Genomic DNA, 24,569 nt, shown 5'->3' with positions numbered 1-24,569 from the left:
ACGGGCGGGCCTGGAGAATTCAGTCCTGAACGCACTAATCATATTTAAATTATATGTAAATGAGCCTCTGAATGTGTGATGCAGCTCCATGCCTATTCCCGGTGCAGAGCCGATGGTGCCGGAAATCTGGAGAGGTGCTGAGGGCCGGACGCCCCGCGCGGATAGTGCTAATCCAGCCCTGTGAAAATCTCCCGGTCCTAATAAATCAGTGCAGCGGGATGGGAGAATCGCCCCCACTGCTTCCCACTCACAGGACACCAAACCATCTGAAAAAGCCATCACCATGAAACATGAACTCTCCCGATCTTTCTCCCCCCACAGATGCAGCCCACCAGCATTCTCTCCTCTTGTTTTAGATTCCTGGTCTCTGCAGCACTTGGCTTCATGTTCAGTTGTTTTCTGCGGATTAAATAGTTTCTGTTATCCTTTTGTTAATCAGGTTGGGGTGGACAGCACAGGAAAGTTAACAAACACGACCCTGGCCTGTTACGTTGCAGAATGTGAGTTGGCCGTTCTCTCTATCGGACCACACTACAGCCACACTGACTTCAGAGAGGATCTGAAGAAATTCTTTAAACAAGCAGGAGTATTCGGTGTAAAGACGGTTTTACTACTGGCGGATGAGGATCTCATCAAGGTAAGAAGTTGAGTTTGAAGAGAGAGATTAATTTAAACATCCCTGGTTTCACCTCTGACTACCCGTCTGTAAGCAGCCGCTTTGGAACTGCCTCATTCCTCAAACCACACACCAGTCTGTCTCAGTTTGTATCGTTTAATACATCCCTCAACTCTCAGTCCTTTGCCAGTCTTATCAGTGGAACCACAAATGATGCAATCGATTTCCCGTCTTCTTGATTGCACTTATGAAATCTAAATCTGCAATGACGAATAGTGGGCCTGCAAACTTTCCATTACTTCTTGGTATATCTTTGTTGATGGCTTTGCTTTGTCAGCTGCAGCAGGCTCCTGAGGGGGTTAAGTGTTCCCCTCCTCCGCCCCCCCATTACTTTCTGGAATGTGGAACTTTGATGTCCTCTGCTATCTTGTTAATTTGTACAAAATGTCAAACTGTTCCATATGCGAGATCCATCGTTCTGTATCCTTATCAACTGGGCCCATGGCGTCAAAAGCTCTTGACATTTTCTCTCTATGTGCAGCTGCTGGAGGCGGGAGCAGCACCCTGAGGGGGAAGGGGTGGCAGGGCCTGCTCAGCGACATGGAGGTCTGAGGGGGAAGGGGTGGCAGGGCCTGCTCAGCGACATGGAGGTCTGAGGGGGAAGGGGTGGCAGGGCCTGCTCAGCGACATGGAGGTCTGAGGGGGAAGGGGTGGCAGGGCCTGCTCAGCGACATGGAGGCCTGAGGGGGAAGGGCTGGCAAGGCCTGCTCAGCTGCTGGAGGCCTGAGGGGGAAGGGGTGGCAGGGCCTGCTCAGCTGCTGGAGGCCTGAGGGGGAAGGGGTGGCAGGGCCTGCTCAGCTGCTGGAGGCCTGAGGGGGAAGGGGTGGCAGGCAGGGCCTGCTCAGCGACATGGAGGCCTGAGGGGGAAGGGGTGGCAGGCAGGGCCTACTCAGCTGCATGGAGGCCTGAGGGGGAAGGGGTGGCAGGGCCTGCTCAGCGACATGGAGGCCTGAGGGGGAAGGGGTGGCAGGGCCTGCTCAGCTGCTGGAGGCCTGAGGGGGAAGGGGTGGCAAGGCCTGCTCAGCTGCTGGAGGCCTGAGGGGGAAGGGCTGGCAAGGCCTGCTCAGCTGCTGGAGGTCTGAGGGGGAAGGGGTGGCAGGGCCTGCTCAGCTGCTGGAGGTCTGAGGGGGAAGGGGTGGCAGGGCCTGCTCAGCGACGTGGAGGCCTGAGGGGGAAGGGGTGGCAGGGCCTGCTCAGCTGCTGGAGGCCTGAGGGGGAAGGGGTGGCAGGGCCTGCTCAGCTGCTGGAGGCCTGAGGGGGAAGGGGTGGCAGGGCCTGCTCAGCTGCTGGAGGCCTGAGGGGGAAGGGGTGGCAGGGCCTGCTCAGCTGCTGGAGGCCTGAGGGGGAAGGGGTGGCAGGGCATGCTCAGCTGCTAGAGGTCTGAGGGGGAAGGGGTGGCAGGGCGTGCTCAGCTGCTGGAGGTCTGAGGGGGAAGGGGTGGCAGGGCGTGCTCAGCTGCTGGAGGTCTGAGGGGGAAGGGGTGGCAGGGCGTGCTCAGCTGCTGGAGGCCTGAGGGGGAAGGGGTGGCAGGGCCTGCTCAGCTGTACGGAGGCCTGAGGGGGAAGGGGTGGCAGGGTGTGCTCAGCTGCTGGAGGCCTGAGGGGGAAGGGGTGGCAGGGCATGCTCAGCTGCTGGAGGTCTGAGGGGGAAGGGGTGGCAGGGCGTGCTCAGCTGCTGGAGGTCTGAGGGGGAAGGGGTGGCAGGGCGTGCTCAGCTGCTGGAGGCCTGAGGGGGAAGGGGTGTGATGCACCATCGATTCACGCAAAGACTCGAGGTTGCGGAACAACAGGCTTTTATTAACAAGAACAGAAGCGCTCCCAAACCGATGGCCAACTCGAACTGAGGCAAAGGGGCGGAGAGCAGCCACCTTTATACACCGAGGAGGGCGGAGCCCCGGATTGAGGCAGCAGGGGCGTGCCCAGGCACATCCCACACACAGACAGTGTTACAGTGGTTCACCACATTCACCCCCTGTTTAAAAAGAGTTCGGCGGGGCCGAGGTGATGGAAACGACAGTCACAAGTTATTGATTCAAATTACAAGTTCAGTCTCTCCAGGGGCTTGATCTGCCGCTGCGACCGCCGCAGTGTCGGCCGTGGTGCCGGTTCAGGAGGCCGCGGTGATGGGTCAGACGCCAGTCCATAACCGGTGAAGCCGTCCGTAGCGCCTTCAGACTGCTGGGTGTGTGGAGGCTGCTCCTGGGGCTCAGGCGTGCCGTACACGGGGGCTAAATGAGCGTGCTGCGACTCTGGTGCATCATGGACGACGTTGGGAGCTGGGGGTGAGGGGCCGTGGGACGTGCTACCTGCGGGGACCAGATCGCGAATGGAGACCGTGTCCTCCCGCCCGTCGTGATACGCCACATAGGCGTATTGGGGGTTGGTGTGGAGGAGCCGGACCGTTTCGACCAGGGGGTCCGATTTATGGGTCCGCACGTGCTTCCGGAGCAGGACAGGGCCAGGGGACGTCAGCCACAACGGTAGTGAGGTCCCCGAGGAGGACTTCCTGGGGAAAACAAACATTCGTTCATGAGGGGTGGCGTTGGTAGCCGTGCACAGTAGTGACCTAATTGAGTGTAGCGCATCAGGGAGGACCTCTTGCCAGCGGGAGACTGGAAGACCCTTAGACCGGAGAGCTAATAAAACGGCCTTCCAGACTGTCGCATTCTCCCTCTCCACCTGTCCGTTCCCCCTGGGGTTGTAGCTGGTGGTCCTACTCGAGGCTATGCCTTTGGAGAGTAGGTACTGGCGCAGCTCGTCACTCATAAAAGAGGACCCCCGGTCGCTATGAATATAGCTGGGGAAACCAAACAGGGTGAAGAGGCTGTGCAGGGCCCTGATGACCGTGGCCGAGGACATATCCGGGCAGGGAATAGCAAAGGGGAACCGCGAATATTCATCAACAATGTTGAGGAAGTATACGTTGCGGTTAGAGGAGGGGAGGGGGCCTTTGAAGTCAACGCACAGGCGTTCAAAAGGGCGGGTGGCTTTGATGAGGTGCGCTCTGTCCGGTCGGTAGAAGTGCAGCTTGCACTCCGAGCAGACTCGGCAGTGCCTGGTTACAGACCTGACTTCCTCGATGGAATATGGCAGGTTCTGGGCCTTGGTGAAATGGAAGAACCTGGTAATCCCCAGGTGGCAGAGGTCATTGTGGAGGGTCTGTAATCGGTCTAGGTTCGTGCTGGCACAGGTCCCCCGGGACAGGGCGTCTGGGGGCTCATTGAGCTTCCCAGGCCGGTATAAAATGTCGTAATTGTAGGTGGAGAGCTCGATCCTCCACCTCAAAATCTTATCGTTCTTGATTTTGCCCCGCTGCACGTTGCTGAACATAAAGGCGACGGCCCGTTGGTCCGTGAGCAGGGTGAACCGTTTGCCAGCTAAGTAGTGGCGCCAGTGCCGCACCGCCTCTACGATGGCTTGTGCCTCTTTTTCGACAGCGGAGTATCGAATTTCAGGGCCCTGGAGGGTTCGTGAGAAGAAGGCCACGGGTCTGCCCGCCTGGTTAAGAGTGGCGGCTAGGGCAAAATCAGACGCATCGCTCTCCACCTGGAATGGGGTGGATTCATCTGCGGCGTGCATCGTGGCCTTCGCGATATCCGCTTCGATGCGGTCAAAGGCCAGCCGAGCCTCCGCCGCGAGGGGAAAAGATGTGGATTTGATGAGCGGACGGGCTTTGTCCGCATAATTGGGGACCCACTGCGCGTAGTATGAGAAGAAGCCGAGGCATCTCCTCAGTGCTTTGAGGGTGGTGGGGAGGGGAAGTTCCAGGAGGGGACGCATGCGGTCGGGGTCGGGGCCGATGACCCCGTTCTCCACAACACAACCAAGGATGGCGAGGCGGCGCGTGCGGAATACGCACTTCTCCTTATTATAGGTCAGGTTAAGGAGTGCCGCTGTGTGGAGGAATTTTTGGAGGTTGGCGTCGTGGTCCTGCTGATCGTGGCCGCAGATGGTGACGTTATCCAGGTACGGGAAGGTGGCCCGCAGCCCGTTCTGGTCCACCATTCGGTCCATCTCACGCTGGAAAACCGAGACCCCGTTGGTGACGCCGAAGGGGACCCAAAGGAAGTGATAGAGACGGCCATCCGCCTCGAAGGCAGTGTATTGGCGGTCTTCCGGGCGGATAGGGAGCTGGTGGTATGAAACTTCAAATCAATGGTGGAGAACACCCGATATTGTGCAATCTGATTGACCATGTCAGAGATGTGGGGAAGGGGATACGTGTCCAGCTGCATGTATTGGTTGATGGTCTGACTGTAGTCAATGACCATGCGAAGTTTCTCCCCAGTCTTAACAACCACCACTTGGGCCCTCCAGGGGCTGGTACTGGCCTCAATGATCCCCTCCCCCAGGAGTCGTCGCACCTCGGACTTGATAAACGCTCTATCTCCAGCGCTGTACCGTCTGCTTTTGGTGGCAATGGGCTTGCAGTCGGGGGTGAGATGCTCAAAGAGCGAGGGAGGGGCGACTTTGAGGGTCGAGAGACCACAGGTGGTGCGCGGTGGCTGGTCTGTTAGCTGTGGATTTTGGACGGAGATTGGGGGGAAAGGCCCATTATACACCATAGTGACGCTCCCAAGGTGGCACAGGAAATCTAGCCCCAGTAGTACGGCAGCGCAGAGCTGTGGCAGCACGAGGAGCCTGCACTTCTCGTACACCGTGCCCCGTACAGTCAGATTCGCTACACAGTACCCAAGGGCATTCACTGACCGGGACGTCGAAGCCATGGAGATTGATTGCTGCATTGGCAGTACTGGCAGTGCGTAGCGCCTCACCATGTTAGGGTGGTTAAAACTCTCCGTACTCCCACTGTCAAATAGGCAGTTAGTAGTGTGGCCATTTACCTTGACGTCCATCATCGACCAGGCGAGCTGGTGAGGCCTGGACTGGTCTAACGCGACCGAGGCCACTGTCGGATTAGGCGATGTGATGGACGGTTGCCAAAATGGCGGCACCCGTGAGTCGGCTGATGTCACCCAAGATGGCAGCTCCCGTGGGTCACACATGGCTGATGGCATCCAAAATGGCGGCACCCGCGGATCGCACGCGGCCGATGGAGTCGACGACAGTCCCTCCCTCGGATCGCACGCGGCGCCGCTGGGCCTGGGGGCCGCTTTTGCCCTGCAAATCTTCAGGTAGTGACCCTTCTTACCGCAGCCAGAGCAGATCGCGTCTTTCGCCGGGCAACGTCGTCGTGGGTGCTTCTCCAGGCCATAGAAGTAGCATCTCGGGCCTCCGGGGACTGCCGGAGTGGTCAGTTCCGCTTCGGGACTGGGCGTGGCGTAGGTTTGCGGCCCTCCCGGGTACAGCGATGGCTGTGGCCGCGGTGTCCACGGTGCGCCCTCGTGGTCGGGGGTGTAGGCCTCGAGGTTCCGGAACGCTACCTCCAGCGAGCCGGCAAGTTCCACAGTTTTCTTCAGGTCCAGCCCACCTTGTTCCAGCAGGCGCTGCCGGATATCGTTCGACCTGATCCCGCGACAAAGGCATCTCTGATCAGGTTGTCGGCGTTCTGGGCGGCTGAAACGGCCTTGCAGTTGCAGGCTCTGCCGAGTGCACGCAGTTCGTGCAGGAATTGCTCAGTCGATTCCCCGGGCTGCTGTCTGCGAGTGGCCAGCAGGTGTCTGGCGTAGACCTCGTTCGGCTGCCGGTTGTACTGGCTCTTGAGGAGATCGATTGCCTCCTGGTAAGTTTCTGCGTCTCGGATCATCGCGAAGACGTGAGCGCTGACACGGGCGTGCAGCACATGCAGTTTGTCGATGTCTGTTACGGCGACGGCGGAGGAGGAGGAGGCGATGAAGGTCTCAAAACAGCGCAGCCAGTGATCAAAAGAGTTCGAGGCCCCAACTGCCTGCGGATCCAAATCCAATTTGTCAGCTTTCAGGAGTTGCTCCATTTCAAAATTTTGTTAATAAAATTGATGCACCATTGATTCACGCAAAGACTCGAGGTTGCGGAACAACAGGCTTTTATTAACAAGAACAGAAGCACTCCCAAACCGATGGCCAACTCGAACTGAGGCAAAGGGGCGGAGAGCAGCCACCTTTATACCCCGAGGAGGGCGGAGCCCCGGATTGAGGCAGCAGGGGCGTGTCCAGGCACATCACACACACAGACAGTGTTACAGTGGTTCACCACAGGGTGGCAGGACCTGCTCAGTGGCTGGAGGTTGCATCACACACACACAAGTCGCTCGGAGGTGACAGTAACAGGCACAGCTCTACCGATGGTGAATGAGTTACCTACAGGTGACTGAAAACCATTGCAGGCCGAGACTTCGGATGACCCGAGGGACGGTCAACCATCTTTGCCAGGTTATGTAGGAATTGTCGCCATGTGAGCAGGGCGGTCACTCTCTGCCAGTTAGCCTGAATGTGAAGGCACTCTGAACCTCTACGTGACTTCTTTCAGGGCTGCAGGGGTAACCTCTGCAGCACCTCCCAGTCCACTGGCTGCAGGGGTGATCTCTGCGGCACCTCCCAGTCCACTGGCTGCACGGGTGATCTCTGCGGCACCTCCCAGTCCACTGGCTGCACGGGTGATCTCTGCGGCACCTCCCAGTCCACTGGCTGCACGGGTGATCTCTGCGGCACCTCCCAGTCCACTGCATTAAATGCATCAGGGAGGTGACCTGTATGTTCTTCACAGGGTGCAGAACGACATTAACTTTAACTCGGACCAGGTTAGCCAAGATACCAGAGCCATATTGCTGATTCCCCCAAGTACTCATGTGCCTCTTGTACCCCCGTGGTGTCATGGTGCTCCACTCATGAAGGGGAGGTGACGGCCTAGTGGTTTTATCGCTAGATTATTAATCCAGAAACTCAGCTAATGTTCCGGGGACCCGGGTTCAAATCCCGCCACGGCAGATGGTGGGATTTAAGTTCAATTCCAAAAAAATCTGGAATTAAGAATCTACTGATGGCCATAAAACCATTGTCGATTGTCGGAAAAACCCCATCTGGTTCACTCATGTCCTTTAGAGAAGGAAATCTGCCGTCCTTACCTGGTCTGGCCTACATGTGACTTCAGAGCCTCAGCAATGAGGTTGACTCAACTGCCCTCTGGCAATTAGTGATGGGCAATAAATGCTGGCCAGCCAGCGACGCCCATGTCCCATAAATGAATAAGAAAAAAACCCGCAAAGGATTCCATTCCCTGAATGTGCAGGTCATCTGTAAGAATGTTAAAGAACAACCTGCAAGTGTGTACTTGGTTTCTGGAGACTGAACATAACAGCTACATCTTTGGCCACTCTCAGATCCCAGGAGAGCGGCAGCTGGAGGGATGACTCCTCAGGGACAAGGGGTACCCATTCAGGAGGTGCTGATGATGTCAGTGCGGAGGCCGCAGAGTGCAGCTTAGACTAGTTACAGTCAGGCTCATGCTGGTGGGGGAGACAGTCTGCCTCCCCACGGTGCGGTTCTGGTACCTGGACCGGCCGGGGGAGCACTCCAGTACACCCCCTGGAGAGTTTCGTGCATTGTTGTGGTGTGCTGTAGCTGGGAGAACAGAGGAGGACATGGAAGACTTCCAGATCTCCTCAGCTGGGGAAGACATTGAGGAGGGCACTGAGGGGGAACCCGCAGAGGAGGCAGAGGAAGGGCTGCGAACAATGGTGAGGGTCCGAATGGGGCGCAGCGCTTGGGACTGAGAGCTACTCATTTAGGGGTTGACAAGCAGCTAAACTCAGACAACGCCCTATCCCGTTTTTCATTCGTTAATGGGATGTGGGCATCAATGGCTGGCACAGCATTTATGGCCCATCCCTGAGGGCATTTAAATGTCAACCACATTGCTGTGGCTCTGGAGTCACCTGTAGGCCAGACCAGGTAACCACGGCAGATTTCCTTCCCTAAAGGACATTACTGAACCAGATGGGTTTTTCCAACAAAATCGACAATGGTTTCATGGCCATTTCAAGGACTTGTAATTCCAAATTTTTATTGAATTCTAATTTCACCATCTGCTGTGGTGGGATTCGAACCTGGGTCCCCAGAGCATTACCCTGGGTCCCTGGGTTACTGGTCCAGTGACAATACCATTACACCGCTGCCTCACCACACTGCAAATCATTGTCATCCTCCTGCATCGTATGGTCCTTGGGTTTCTACACCATACCCATGAAAGGAGCAATCTCAGGGCTGATGTTCCGCCAACACCACACAGTTGATGAAGGCTCACCCTTCATGGGAGAGAACATCACCTCTCACCCTAGTCCTGGTCCCAGCCCTCCTTCCTGTGGATTTCTGGGGGCCTTCATGGGATAGAGAATCCATAGAATCATAGAATCCCTACAGTGAAGAGGAGACCATTTGACCCATCGAGTCTGCACCAGCTCTCTGACAGAGTATCTTACCTGTGCCCTATGCCCCACCTTATCCCTGTAACCCCACACGTTTCCCATGGCCAATCCACCTAACCTACACATTTCTGGACTGGGCCAGCTGGAGTGAGATCCAGAGGACCCACCATTTTCTAGCACTGGCACACGTCGATATTCCCGAGTCTGCCTTTCTAGCTCCAGCAGCTGGGGGTTGACCGAGCACAGGGACACGTTGTCTGATCGGGGCACAGCAGAATCCTGGCCTCCAGCATCCCTCCGTGTGCTGGATCCCTGGCTGCATCCACCTGCTGTAGATTCTCAGCTGTGAAGTGCTCACCAATGAGTGACCCAGAAGCCTGCCCACTCTTAATTCTTATAATCTAGATCAGAAACTCCAAAGTGTTTTATGGAATCAGCCTGGACCATTTAAGTTTTGCACTTTGAACTTTGACACAGGTAAGTATAGGTGGTTTCACTCCAGGTATGATTCAATGACCCACGAGGGAGCTTTTATCAAACAAAGTTTATTGAAGAATATAGTTAACACAGAGAAAGAAAATTAGCAATATTTTTTCCCAATTACAAAGAAGAAAAAAAACAACCATGATATTGAATAAACCTTAACAGCTCAATGTTCCAACACAGACGTTCCTACGGGTTTGATTTTGCACGGGAAATCAGAATGCTCACGTCATGCTGCCTTTGCAGCTTCCCAACCCCTGCTGTGAATTGCTGCTTTGGATATTGAATTGAAAATGCTGAGGTTTCCGGTCCTGATCATTTAAGCACACTTCAAGAGACAGAGGCTCTCCTTGCCTCCAGCCACTGGCTAGCCAGCCACCAAAAGATGAATTGACCATACCGGGGCAGAGACAGAAACACACTGCTCGTAGCCTGCCCTCCAACAGCTTTCAACCCAACTGAAAGTGAACCCTTGGATATCCCTGCGACCTGACCTTTGACCTGTCAATCAGTTGCAAACCAGACAATTGAAAAGGACCATAAACATTGCATTATGCCAAAACTAAAAATAAACAAAAGGCTCATTCCATTGCCTTTTAGCAGCAGGAGAAGAATAGACATCTCGGTGCCTGCTTATAATTGCACAACACATGCTTAAAATACATGCCTTAAAGGCACAGTGGCATCACAGAATTGCCACTGAGGTACGAGTATCTGACCTGCTGGAGGATACAGGTGATGGCTGTCCATACTATCTGAGAGATATTGCCCACAGATTGGTTTGGGTACGTCGCCTCCAGAGGCTGAGATGATGGTATTGGCTGGTCGACTGATTGACCTGCAAGAGTAATGACACGGCATTTGTTCAGGACAGGGGCATAAGGATAGTATCTATGAGGCAGGCACCGTGGTTGGATTTGTTGATGGCTCTCTCTTTTGTCTCCTGTCCCACCTTACCCGGAGTGTAGTGCTGCTCCTCACCAGCCAGCTCTAGGGCTCTCTCCTCTGTGTCCAGTGTAGGGCTCTCTCCTCTGTGCCCAGCTGTAGCGCTCTCTTCTCTGTGTCCAGTGTAGTGCTCTCTCCTCTGTGTCCAGTGTAGGGCTCTCTCCTCTGTGCCCAGCTGTAGAGCTCTCTCCTCTGTGCCCCGCTGTAGGGCTCTCTCCTCTGTGTCCAGTGTAGAGCTCTCTCCTCTGTGTCCAGTGTAGAGCTCTCTCCTCTGTGTCCAGTGTAGGGCTCTCTCCTCTGTGTCCAGTGTAGGGCTCTCTCCTCTGTGCCCAGCTGTAGAGCTCTCTCCTCTGTGCCCCGCTGTAGGGCTCTCTCCTCTGTGTCCAGTGTAGAGCTCTCTCCTCTGTGTCCAGTGTAGAGCTCTCTCCTCTGTGTCCAGTGTAGGGCTCTCTCCTCTGTGTCCAGTGTAGGGCTCTCTCCTCTGTGCCCAGCTGTAGAGCTCTCTTCTCTGTGCCCAGCTGTAGAGCTCTCTTCTCTGTGTCCAGTGTAGGGCTCTCTTCTCTGTGCCCAGCTGTAGAGCTCTCTTCTCTGTGTCCAGTGTAGTGCTCTCTCCTCTGTGCCCAGCTCTAGGGCTCTCTCCTCTGTGCCCAGCTGTAGAGCTCTCTCCTCTGTGCCCAGCTGTGGGGCTCTCTCCTCTGTGCCCAGCTGTGGGGCTCTCTCCTCTGTGCCCAGCTGTGGGGCTCTCTCCTCTGTGTCCAGCTGTAGGGCTCTCTCCTCTGTGTCCAGTGTAGAGCTCTCTCCTCTGTGTCCAGCTGTAGGGCTCTCTCCTCTGTGTCCAGCTGTAGGGCTCTCTCCTCTGTGTCCAGTGTAGAGCTCTCTCCTCTGTGTCCAGCTGTGGGGCTCTCTCCTCTGTGTCCAGCTGTAGAGCTCTCTCCTCTGTGTCCAGCTGTAGGGCTCTCTCCTCTGTGTCCAGCTGTAGGGCTCTCTCCTCTGTGCCCCGCTGTAGAGCTCTCTCCTCTGTGTCCAGCTGTAGGGCTCTCTCCTCTGTGCCCCGCTGTAGAGCTCTCTCCTCTGTGTCCAGCTGTAGGGCTCTCTCCTCTGTGTCCAGCTGTAGGGCTCTCTCCTCTGTGTCCAGTGTAGAGCTCTCTCCTCTGTGTCCAGCTGTGGGGCTCTCTCCTCTGTGTCCAGCTGTAGAGCTCTCTCCTCTGTGTCCAGCTGTAGGGCTCTCTCCTCTGTGTCCAGCTGTAGGGCTCTCTCCTCTGTGCCCCGCTGTAGAGCTCTCTCCTCTGTGCCCAGCTGTGGGGCTCTCTCCTCTGTGCCCAGTGTAGAGCTCTCTCCTCTGTGCCCAGCTGTGGGGCTCTCTATTTGAATGGTATGTGCATTTTGAGTTGAGGCCTCACTCTGACTGGCTGTGCCCACTCTTACCCCATTGTGCTCAAACCTGTCCTGGAATGAGACAGATGGGGAGAGTGTAGACAGGACGCCTGCCAGCTCAGAGGGTCAGCATGCCTGGCATCAGTGGGTGGGTCAGTGGGTGTGTGGGTGCGTCAGTGGGTGTGTCAGTGGGTGTGTGGGTGGGTGTGTGGGTGGGTCAGTGGGTGGGTCAGTGGGTGTGTGGGTGGGTCAGTGGGTGGGTCAGTGGGTGGGTGTGTGGGTGGGTCAGTGGGTGGGTCAGTGGGTGAATGAGAGCTGGGATGTGATGAGGAGGGAGGCACGAGCGGGATAAGGAGGTGTGTGCGAGGGTGTGAGATGGGACCCGTGAGGTGGCAGTGAATGTGATACTGGTTGAAATGCATGGGTGTGTGAGTGGGCCAGTGGGTGGGTCAGTGGGTGCGTCAGTGGGTGTGTGGATTGGCCAGTGGGTGGGTGCGTGGTTGGGTGCATGGGTTGGTCAGTGGGTGGGTGTGTGAGTGGGCCAGTGGGTTCGTTAGTGGGTGTGGGTCAGTGGATGGGTCAGTGGATGGGTCAGTGGGTGTGGGTCAGTGGGTGGGTCAGTGGGTGTGTGGGTGGGTGTGTGGGTGGGTCAGTGGGTGTATGGGTGGGTCAGTGGGTGGGTCAGTGGGTGGGTTAGTGGGTGGGTCAGTGGGTGGGTCAGTGGGTGGGTCAGTGGGTGTGTGGGTGGGTCAGTGGGTGGGTCAGTGGGTGTGTGGGTGGGTCAGTGGGTGTGTGGGTGGGTCAGTGGGTGTGTGGGTGGGTCAGTGGGTGGGTGGGTGGGTCAGTGGGTGGGTCAGTGGGTGTGTGGGTGGGTCAGTGGGTGGGTCAGTGGGTGGGTGTGTGGGTGGGTCAGTGGGTGGGTCAGTGGGTGTGTGGGTGCGTCAGTGGGTGTGTCAGTGGGTGTGTGGGTGGGTGTGTGGGTGGGTCAGTGGGTGGGTGTGTGGGTGGGTCAGTGGGTGGGTGTGTGGGTGGGTCAGTGGGTATATGGTGCCTAATGAGAATGGTAGCTATCCTGGCGGCAGGAAGGAGGTCATTCATTTCTTTACTGGATTTCCGTTGGCCGATGCAGCGAGCAGACGCTCACTGGTGCTGCCACCGCCTCTCAGGCGGTGTTGGTGACCTTGCTGCCTGGCCTTCTGCCCGTCTGAGGGTATAGTACGTTCCGTTCTGCTCCATCAGGATTCCCTCTGAGAACCATATCGGCTCTCTTCCCAGCTGACATTGGGTTCCTGGCTGCTGTCCCCGCAGCTGGGTTTGGAACAAAACAAAGGTACAACCGCCCCCCCCCCCCTCCGCATTCCGTCTCCCCCCACCCCCCCCGCGTTCCCCACCCCCCCTCCGCATTCCCCACCCCCCCGCATCTCCCCCCGCGTTCCCTTCACCCACGTTCCCCCCCCGCGTTCCCTCCACCCACGTTCCCTCCACCCACGTTCCCCCCCCCGCGTTCCCTCCACCCACGTTCCCCCCCCCCGCATCTCCCCCCCCCCCCGCATCTCCCCCCCCCCCGCATCTCCCCCCCCCCCATGTCCCCCCCCATGTTCTCCCCCCGTGTCCCCCATCCCGATTGATGAGTTCAAGTGATGCCTGAGTGAGCGAATCAGAGGCAGGCTGCACACAAGCTAAATGTGAATAGTTTTCTTCTAAATGGCTGAAGTTTCAGTGACTTTTCTTGCCAACAATGCTGGTGAGATACGCCCCGGTTTTCCTGCTGAAACCAACACTTTGCCAAAGTATCGGGAGATATTTCTTATATCCCTTGTATCCGTTCCTTCCCATTGTTACAAACTTGCCCTAGATAAATATCTGTTTCCAGTGTTTCAAAGCTCATATCAGATGCACTGGTTCCATTCACACACTCAGTCTGTCCCTGTCTGAACTATTTCCTCTTCCCACAGTTTAACAAATAAAACCAGAATATTTTCCAGCAGAATTGGTTCCATTTTGTGGATTTGCCTGATATTTTCATGGTAGAAATATTTTCCTGACACCTGTTAATGTGGGGTGGGATTGTTGACTGGTAAATTGGGGTCATGGGGGAGGGGGTTATAGGGACGAGGGCCATCACCACAGACAGTGGGCAGTAGTCATGTTGGAGGAGACATTGTATCTACGTACAGCCCAGTTAATCAGACGAGTGCCTTTCTTCTCTCTTGTCCAGGAGACATTTCTAGAAGATTTGAACTGCCTGGTGCATTCAGGCCAAGTACCTGGTCTGTTTGACAATGAAGAGTTGGACAACATTATTCTGGAACTGAAGAACCATGAGAGTGAAGGCAACCTGCCTGACAATAGGAAGGCTCTGCACCAGTTCTTTCTGCAGGTGAGGCCCGCAGAGCACACCCTTGCCAAAGCACACCGTTCCCAGTGACCTACAGCACCACCCCGCACTGAAATCCAATGGGAAAGTCAGGAGAAACCAGAAAGAATGTCTGAAGGTGAAGAGCACTGTGAAAGGAGGAATGTCAGGATTGGGAATTGCTGTACAGACTGAGAGAGGAATGTCGGGATTGGGAATTGCTGTACAGACTGAGGGAGTAATGTTGGGATTGGGAATTGCTGTAGACTGAGGGAGGAATTTCAGGATTGGGAATTGCTGTATGCACTGAGAGAGGAATGTCGGGATTGGGAATTGCTGTACATACTGAGGGAGGAATGTCAGGATTGGGAATTGCTGTACAGACTGAGAGGGGAATGTCAGGAGTGGGAATTGCTGTACAGACTCAGACTGAGGGAGGAATGTCGGGATTGGGAATTGCTGTACAGACTCAGACTGAGGGAGGATTGTTGGGATTGGGAATTGCTGGAGACTGAGGGAGGAATGTCAGGATTAGGAATTGCTGTACAGACTGAGAGAGGAATGTCGGGATTGGGAATTGCTGTACATACTGAGGGAGGAATGTCAGGATTGGGAATTGCTGTACAGACTGAGAGAGGAATGTCGGGATTGGGAATTGCTGTACAGACTGAGGGAGGAATGTCGGGATTGGGAATTACTGTACAGACTGAGAGAGGAATGTCGGGATTGGGAATTGCTGTACAGACTGAGAGAGGAATGTCGGGATTGGGAATTGCTGTACAGACTGAGAGAGGAATGTCGGGATTGGGAATTGCTGTACATACTGAGGGAGGAATGTCAGGATTGGGAATTGCTGTACAGACTGAGAGAGGAATGTCGGGATTGGGAATTGCTGGAGACTGAGGGAGGAATGTCAGGATTGGAAATTGCTGTACAGACTGAGGGAGGAATGTCAGGATTGGGAATTGTTGTACAGACTGAGAGAGGAATGTCGGGATTGGGAGCTGCTGTACAGACTGAGGGAGGAATGTCGGGATTGGGAATTGCTGTACAGACTGAGGGAGGAATGTCGGGATTGGGAATTACTGTACAGACTGAGAGAGGAATGTCGGGATTGGGAATTGCTGTAGACTGAGGGAGGAATGTCAGGATTGGGAATTGCTGTAGACTGAGGGAGGAATGTCGGGATTGGGAGCAGCTCTACAGACACAGACTGAGGGAGGAATGTCGGGTTTGGAAATTGCTGTACAGACTGAGGGAGGAATGTCGGGATTGGGAGCTGCTGTATAGACTGAGATAGGAATGTCGGGATTGGGAATTGCTGTACAGATTGAGAGAGGAATGTCAGGATTGGGAATTGCTGTACAGATTGAGAGAGGAATGTCACGATTGGGAATTGCTGTACGGACTGAGAGAGGAATGTCGGTATTGGAAATTGCTGTACAGACGGAAGGAGGAATGCTGGGATTGGGAATTGTTGTACAGACTGAGAGAGGAATGCCGGGATTGGGAATTGCTGTACAGACAGAGAGGAATGTCGTGATTGGGAATTGCTGTAGACTGAGGGAGGAATGTCGGGATTGGGAACTGCTGTAGACTGAGGGAGGAATGTCAGGATTGGGAATTGCTGTACGGACTGAGAGAGGAATGTCGGGATTGGGAATTACTGTACAGACTGAGGGAGGAATGTCGGGATTGGGAATTGTTGTACAGACTGAGAGAGGAATGTCTGGATTGGGAATTGCTGTACAAACAGGGAGGAATGTCGTGATTGGGAATTGCTGTAGACTGAGGGAGGAATGTCAGGATTGGGAACTGCTGTAGACTGAGGGAGAAATGTCAGGATTGGGAATTGCTGTATGGACTGAGAGAGGAATGTCGGGATTGGGAATTACTGTACAGACTGAGGGAGGAATGTCGGGATTAGGAATTTCTGTACAGACTGAGAGAAGAATGTCGTGATTGGGAATTGCTGTACAGACTGAGAGAGGAATGTTGGTATTGGGAATTGCTGTACAGAGTGAGAGAGGAATGTTGGGATCGGGAATTGCTGTACAGACTGACAGAGGAATGTCAGGATTGGGAATTGCTGTACAGACTCAGACTGAGGGAGGATTGTTGGGATTGGGAATTGCTGGAGACTGAGGGAGGAATGTCAGGATTGGGAATTGCTGTACAGACTGAGAGAGGAATGTCGGGATTGGGAATTGCTGTACATACTGAGGGAGGAATGTCAGGATTGGGAATTGCTGTCGACTGAGGGAGGAATGTCAGGATTGGGAATTGCTGTAGACTGAGGGAGGAATGTCGGGATTGGGAGCAGCTCTACAGACACAGACTGAGGGAGTAATGTCGGGTTTGGAAATTGCTGTACAGACTGAGGGAGGAATGTCGGGATTGGGAGCTGCTGTACAGACTGAGATAGGAATGTCGGGATTGGGAATTGCTGTACAGATTGAGAGAGGAATGTCAGGATTGGGAATTGCTGTACAGATTGAGTGAGGAATGTCACGATTGGGAATTGCTGTACGGACTGAGAGAGGAATGTCGGTATTGGAAATTGCTGTACAGACTGAAGGAGGAATGTTGGGATTGGGAATTGTTGTACAGACTGAGAGAGGAATGCCGGGATTGGGAATTGCTGTACAGACAGAGAGGAATGTCGTGATTGGGAATTGCTGTAGACTGAGGGAGGAATGTCAGGATTGGGAACTGCTGTAGACTGAGGGAGGAATGTCAGGATTGGGAATTGCTGTATGGACTGAGAGAGGAATGTCGGGATTGGGAATTACTGTACAGACTGAGGGAGGAATGTCGGGATTAGGAATTTCTGTACAGACTGAGAGAAGAATGTCGTGATTGGGAATTGCTGTACAGACTGAGAGAGGAATGTTGGTATTGGGAATTGCTGTACAGACTGAGAGAGGAATGTCACGATTGGGAATTGCTGTACGGACTGAGAGAGGAATGTCGGTATTGGAAATTGCTGTACAGACTGAAGGAGGAATGTTGGGATTGGGATTTGTTGTACAGACTGAGAGAGGAATGCCGGGATTGGGAATTGCTGTACAGACTGAGAGAGGAATGTTGGTATTGGGAATTGCTGTACAGAGTGAGAGAGGAATGTTGGGATCGGGAATTGCTGTACAGACTGAGAGAGGAATGTCGGGATTGGGAATTGCTGTACAGACTCAGACTGAGGGAGGATTGTTGGGATTGGGAATTGCTGGAGACTGAGGGAGGAATGTCAGGATTGGGAATTGCTGTACAGACTGAGAGAGGAATGTCGGGATTGGGAATTGCTGTACATACTGAGGGAGGAATGTCAGGATTGGGAATTGCTGTCGACTGAGGGAGGAATGTCAGGATTGGGAATTGCTGTAGACTGAGGGAGGAATGTCGGGATTGGGAGCAGCTCTACAGACACAGACTGAGGGAGTAATGTCGGGTTTGGAAATTGCTGTACAGACTGAGGGAGGAATGTCGGGATTGGGAGCTGCTGTACAGACTGAGATAGGAATGTCGGGATTGGGAATTGCTGTACAGATTGAGAGAGGAATGTCAGGATTAGGAATTGCTGTACAGATTGAGAGAGGAATGTCAGGATTGGGAATTGCTGTACGGACTGAGAGAGGAATGTCGGTATTGGAAATTGCTGTACAGACTGAAGGAGGAATGTTGGGATTGGGAATTGTTGTACAGACTGAGAGAGGAATGCCGGGATTGGGAATTGCTGTAGACTGAGGGAGGAATGTCAGGATTGGGAACTGCTGTAGACTGAGGGAGGAATGTCAGGATTGGGAATTGCTGTACGGACTGAGAGAGGAATGTCGGGATTGGGAATTACTGTACAGACTGAGGGAGGAATGTCGGGATTGGGAATTGTTGTACAGACTGAGAGAGGAATGTCGGGATTGGGAATTGCTGTACAAACAGGGAGGAATGTCGTGATTGGGAATTGCTGTAGACTGAGGGAGGAATGTCAGGATTGGGAACTGCTGTAGACTGAGGGAGGAATGTCAGGATTGGGAATTGCTGTATGGACTGAGAGAGGAATGTCGTGATTGGGAATTGCTGTACAGACTGAGAGAGGAATGTTGGTATTGGGAATTGCTGTACAGAGTGAGAGAGGAATGTTGGGATCGGGAATTGCTGTACAGACTGAGGGAGGAATGTCGGGATTGTGAATTGCTGTACAGACTGAGAGAAGAATGTCGTGATTGGGAATTGCTGTAGACTGAGGGAGGAATGTCGGGATTGGGAATTGCTGTTGACTGAGGGAGGAATGTCGGGATTGGGAATTGCTGTACAGACTGAGAGAGGAATGTCGTGAATGGGAATTGCTGTAGACTGAGGGAGGAATGTCAGGATTGGGAATTGCTGTATGGACTGAGGGAGGAATGTCGGGATTGGGAATTGTTGTACAGACTGAGGGAGGTATGTCGGGATTAGGAATTGCTGTATAGCCTGAGAGAGGAATGTCGTGATTGGGAATTGCTGTAGACTGAGGGAGTAATGTCGGGATTGGGAATTGCTGTAGACTGAGGGAGGAATGTTGGGATTGGGAATTGCTGTAGACTGAGGGAGGAATGTCAGGATTGGGAATTGCTGTACAGACAGAGAGGAATGTCAGGATTGGGAATTGCTGTACAGACTGAGAGAGGAATGTCGGGATTGGGAGCTGCTGTACAGACACAGACTGAGGGAGGAAATGGTGTGACTCTGGGCCTGTGTAAATTTTTGCCTTCATTGCTTTAATCTTCTTCCCAAATGCATCTTGAATCTATCCTGCTGTTTCCCAGTTGCTTCATGCTGTCCTCCTCCCTTTGTTCTGATTGAATTTTATTGAATTTCTTGGGTCCAATCACAGTCTATTTGACTTGTCCAGACATCACGACCAATGGAGGTTGGTCAGATTGCTGCTGATAAATTCACAGAATAGAATCCCCACAGTGCAGAAGGAGGCCATTCGGCCCATCGAGTCTGCACCGACCGCAATCCCACCCAGAGCCTGTTTCCGTAACCCCACATATTTACCCTGCTAATCTCCCTAACACCAAGGGGCAATTTAGCATGGCCAATGCACCAAACCCACACATCTTTCTACTGTGGGAGGAAACCGGAGCACCCGGAGGAAACCCACGCAGACACGGGGAGAATGTGCAAACTCCACACAGACAGTGACCCAAGGCCGGAATTGAACCCTGGTCCCTGGTGCTGTGAGGCAGCAGTGCTAACCACTGTGCTACCGTGCCACCCAGGGCTCACAGGGCTTCAGATTTACCCACAATCTGAGTAACCTCCCCCTGTACGGGAACTACACCCACTGTAGTCTGGGTGCTGCACATCACAGCAAAACTCAGTTCTAACCTTGACATTGGAAAAGTTGATCATTTATATCATCATACCCGTTAATGGCTGTCTTAGTGCCTTCCACTGTCGAATTGCCGCCAGTCATTTCCACAGATCTACAAATGGGACAGCAAGTGCACGAATGCATGTGCTTGTGTAGATGATGGATGAAGGGGTGGAGATGGGGAATCCAGAAGCAGGAAAGAGGACTGTGTGGGCCACCAGTTAGAACATAAGAACATAAGAACTAGGAGCAGGAGTAGGCCATCTGGTCCCTCGAGCCTGCTCCGCCATTCACTAAGATCATGGCTGATCTTTTCGTGGACTCAGCTCCACTTACCCGCCCGCTCACCATAACCCTTAATTCATTTACTGTTCAAAAATTTATCTATCCTTGCCTTAAAAACATTCAATGAGGGAGCCTCAACTGCTTCACTGGGCATGGAATTCCACAGATTCACAACCCTTTGTGTGAAGAAGTTCCTCCTCGACTCAGTCCTAAATCTGCTTCCCCTTATTTTGAGGCCATGCCCCCTAGTTCTGGTTTCACCCGCCAGTGGAAATAACTTCCCTGCTTCTATCTTATCTATTCCCTTCATAATCTTATATGTTTCTAGAAGATCTCCCCTCATTCTTCTGAATTCCAATGAGTATAGCCCCAGTCTACTCAGTCTCTCCTCATAAGCCAATCCTCTCAACTCCGGAATCAACCTATTGAATCTCCTCTGCACCCACTCCAGTGCCAGTATATCCTTTCTCAAGTAAGGAGACCAAAACTGTACACAGTACTCCAGGTGTGGCCTCACCAGCACCTTATACAGCTGCAACATAATCTCGCTGTTTTTAAACTCCATCCCTCTCGCAATGAAGGACAAAATTCCATTTGCCTTCTTAATTACCTGCTGCACCTGCAAACCAACTCCTTGAGATTCCTGCACAAGGACACCCAGGTCCCTCCGCACAGCAGCATGCTGCAATTTTTTACCATTTAAATAATAGTCCATTTTGCTGTTATTCCTACCAAAATGGATGACCTCACATTTACCAACATTGTACTCCATCTGCCAGACCCTCGCCCACTCGCTTAGATTATCTATATCCCTTTGCAGACTTTCAACGTCCTCTGCACACTTTGCTCTGCCACCCATCTTAGTGTCATCTGCGAATTTTGACACACTACACTTGGTCCCCAAATCCAAATCATCTATGTAAATCGCAAACAATTGCGGTCCCAACACTGATCCCTGAGGCACACCACTAGTCACTGATCGCCAACCAGAAAAACACCCATTTACCCCTACTCTTTGCTTTCTGTTAGTTAACCAATCCTCTATCCATGCTAATACATTACCCGTGTATTCATACTGAGCAGAGAGTCCCAGTTTCAGTCTCTGTGTGAGCCCAGTGAAGTGATCTCAGATAGGCCGGCCCTTCTACAAATCATGTTCAACAAGGCAGGAATCAATATGGTACAGATTATATCCAATCTGTTATTAGAGAGAGAGAGAGAGTGGAGCTTCTCCCCCACTGTCTGACGTAAGATAATCACAGGGCATGGCATCATAGTTTTTTTATTCATCTGTGGGAGATCGGCGTCGCTGGCTGGCCAGCATTCATTGCCCATCCCTAGTTGCTCTTGGAGGGCAGTTGAGAGTCAACCACATTGCTGAGGCTCTGAAGTCACATGTAGGCCAGACCAGGTAAGGACGGCAGATTTCCTTCTCTAAAGGACATTAGTGACCCAGATGTGTTTTTCCGACAATCAACAATGGTTTCATGGTCATCAGTAGATTCTGAGTTCCAGATTTTTAAAATTGAATTCAAAACTCACCACCTGCTGTGGCAGATTTGAACCTGGGTCCCCAGAATATTCGCTGAGTTTCTGGATTCATAGTCCAGTGAAAATACCACGAAGCCATTGCTTCCAGTTATGTTACTGGACTCCTTATCCAGATGTTTGTGTTGTTAATCGATAGACATGAGTTTGAATCCCACCATTGCAGCTGGGATGGAATTAAATAAATTCGGATTAATAGCTAATCTCAGTAGTGGTGACCATAAAACTACTAGATTGTCATAAAACCCATCTGGGTCACTCATGTCCTTTAGGGAAGGAAATCTGCCGTCCTTACCCAATCTGGCCTACATGTGACTCCAGAGCCATAGCAATGTGGTTGACCTTTTACTGCCCTCTGAAAGCCACTCTATCATAAAACCCTGCTCTGAAAATCAACAACCACCTGGAATGCAGCTATTCAAAGCCACCAGTCCCTCTCAAAGGCAATTAGGGATGAGCAATCAATTCTGAACTTGATCTAGGTCCCCAAGATGAAAGAGTTTGACTTACCCGGTTCCCCCCTGATCTAATACAGGATCTCAGCCCCACTCTGTGAGAGTGAAAAATCAGTCACATCTCGACTCAGCTTTAAGGAAAGTGTGGCCATCTTTCAGTGTGAGGGTGAGGTCAGGGTGATGGTGGAAATCCTACCCTGATGCTTTAGTGGGAGTGGGAGAAAGTACCACACGCTGTCAGCCCAATCCTACTGTACAAGTGGAAGTTATTGTTCAGTGAATCGAGGTGCTGTGGAACCACATTCTTATGTTCAGCTCTTAGTAAAACCACATCCATTTCAGAAGCAGGAGGGTAACTGAGAGATTAGCGAAGCAGGGTGCTGGTGTACAGCACTGGTCATTGTAACCGGTGTGGTGCAGAGTAAGGGCCACATGACCCAGGAAACCAGTCGGGATCTCTCTGGTTAGGCAGGGCTTTCTGTTCTAGAACCTCCTCCGGAGCTGCCTACAGCCACGAGGCTGCAAGCCTCTGGACAGCCTTTACCTGTAAATAAAGGTGGTGTTGTTTTCCCTCAAGTGCTAAGCAGGAATGATTACATACGGTTATTCATTTCCCTTGCAGCGCGTGCGAGACAGGCTACACATTGCCCTGGCTATGAGCCCAGCTGGATCAATGTTCCGTCTGCGGTGTCGAATGAATCCCTCATTGGTTAACTGCTCCACTATGGACTGGTATGACAAGTGGTCAAAGGATGCCCTGCTCAGAGTGGCTCACACCTACTTCACTCAAGTGGACTTTGAAGAGGTATGTGGTATTATCGTCTGTATTGCAGAGACCCATAATTCCATTCGTATCTTTATTGAAAGAGAACTCCTTCAGATGCAGGATTTCCTGTTGCTGTGCACCACAGACTTTGACAGAATTAAAACTTTGCAACCTTTAGAAATCTACATAAAACTGACCACATATGAAAACAGACCTGGGGGAACCATACGTGATGACATTGCCGGTAGGACCAGAAGCCATTGAGGCCCTCCCGGGAAGTCAGGGGAAGAGGGGGATGCCCCTTGGGCAGTGCCAGCCTGGCACTGATAGCCTGGCACACTGACAGTGCCAGCCTAGCACCGTGGCAGTGCCCATTGGTCACCCTGATACTGCTGATCGGGCATGGGACTGCTACGCACTCTGCAACAGCGATCGGGGAGGGGGTTGGTCTATGCACGGGGGAGTTTTGGCTACAATCGGCCTGTGCAGGGGTGGATGGATCAACCGCGGAGCCCCGAGGTATCTGGGGGGTCGCTGATTGGTCTGGGCAGGGAGGTTATGTGGCAATCAGTCCAGGGTCAGGGAGATTGGTCCGGGGGCAAGGGGATTGGTCCGGGGGCAGGGGGATTGGTCCGGGGGCAGGGGGATTGGTCCCGGGGCAGGGGGATTGGTCCTGGGGCAGGGGGATTGGTCCGGGGGCAGGGGGATTGGTCCGGGGGCAGGGGGATTGGTCCCGGGGCAGGGGGATTGGTCCGGGGCAGGGGGATTGGTCCGGGGGCAAGGGGATTGGTTTGGGCGGATGGGGTGGTGACCGGTCCAGTGGGGGAGGGTGGCAATCGGTCCGGGGAGGGGGTTGGGCTGACAATCAGTCATGTAGTCCCGCAGTAACGGGGTGGAGGGGGGTGGTGAAATTCAGCCAGAAGGGCATCTATAGCTGGGAGGGAGGCAGAGAATGACAGACCCCTGTGTTCACAGAACACAGAAATCTGAGCATGTGCAATTGCGCCCTCTGCTGCTATCAATCGGCTTTTGAGTGAGCTAGGCCCCGCCCACCCCCCTGCTGGCGAGAAACTGGCTCAAGGAAAGAACCTCAGCAACATCTATTCCAGCAGATTTCCTGTTCCCAATCTTTACTGTTCTTTCTTCTCTTAACTCTCTTTCTCTCCCCAGGTGTTGCCTGACCTGTTGAGTATTTCCAGCATTGTATCTTTTTATTTCAGATTTCCAGCACCTGCAGTATTTTGTTTTATTGATGTACCAGTGCTTGTTGTTCCAGCCATTGAAGGAGAGCGTGGCCAAGGCTTGTGTGGATATCCACAACAGTGTTTCGTCAGCAGCACGGCAGTTCTGGCAGAAAATGAGAAGATACTATTACGTCACTCCCAGCAAGTACTTAGGGCTGATACATGGCTTCTCTGACCTGCTCAAGAAAAAGAGGATAGGCATTATGAACTCCAGGTAAAGGTGTACTTTGACATGATTTCATCAGCATGTACAGGCATTAACACTGAGTAACCTGACCTGAGCAGCTGTCAGAAGCACTGAGATAACCTGAGTAACAGAAACATAGAAACATAGAAACCCTACAGTGCAGAAGGAGGCCATTTGGCCCATCGAGTCTGCACCGACCACAATCCCACCCAGGCCCTACCCCCAGATATTTACCCACTAATCCCTTTAACCTACGCATCCCAGGACACTAAGGGGCAATTTTAGCATGGCCAATCAACCTAACCTGCACATCTTTGGACTGTGGGAGGAAACCGGAGCACCCGGAGGAAACCCACGCAGACACGAGGAGAATGTGCAAACTCCACACAGACAGTGACCCGAGCCGGGAATCGAACCCGGGACCCTGGAGCTGTGAAGCAGCAGTGCTAACCACTGTGCTACAGTGCCGCCCCGAATAATAGTGTCGTGGTGGAGATTAAATCACGAGAGTCTCGTGTGAGGAACCGTCTCTTGTATTTTTTATTCCAATTACCATCTTTCATTGTTTGAATCTTTGAATGTATTTAAAGTTA

The 24,569-nt window shown here is 53.1% G+C and overlaps 1 protein-coding gene across 1 annotated transcript in view; it reads left to right on the top strand.

Annotated features, from left to right (window-relative positions):
- LOC144493937 (dynein axonemal heavy chain 6-like) overlaps positions 1 to 24,569 on the top strand; it is an 814,395-nt gene that overhangs the window by 562,685 nt on the left and 227,141 nt on the right. Inside the window, exons 45-52 of the mRNA XM_078213513.1 lie at positions 440 to 637; positions 7,084 to 7,249; positions 8,175 to 8,290; positions 10,135 to 10,245; positions 13,055 to 13,109; positions 13,957 to 14,159; positions 22,402 to 22,584; positions 23,822 to 24,003. Coding sequence (XP_078069639.1) covers positions 440 to 637; positions 7,084 to 7,249; positions 8,175 to 8,290; positions 10,135 to 10,245; positions 13,055 to 13,109; positions 13,957 to 14,159; positions 22,402 to 22,584; positions 23,822 to 24,003 — 1,214 coding nt within the window. The remainder of the gene's footprint in view (positions 1 to 439; positions 638 to 7,083; positions 7,250 to 8,174; positions 8,291 to 10,134; positions 10,246 to 13,054; positions 13,110 to 13,956; positions 14,160 to 22,401; positions 22,585 to 23,821; positions 24,004 to 24,569) is intronic.

This window comes from Mustelus asterias, chromosome 5 (assembly GCF_964213995.1).
Source record: "Mustelus asterias chromosome 5, sMusAst1.hap1.1, whole genome shotgun sequence".
Lineage (NCBI taxonomy): Eukaryota > Metazoa > Chordata > Chondrichthyes > Carcharhiniformes > Triakidae > Mustelus > Mustelus asterias.
The sequence above is the reverse complement of the archived record's forward strand: the minus strand, read 5'-3'. Positions and strand labels throughout refer to the sequence as shown.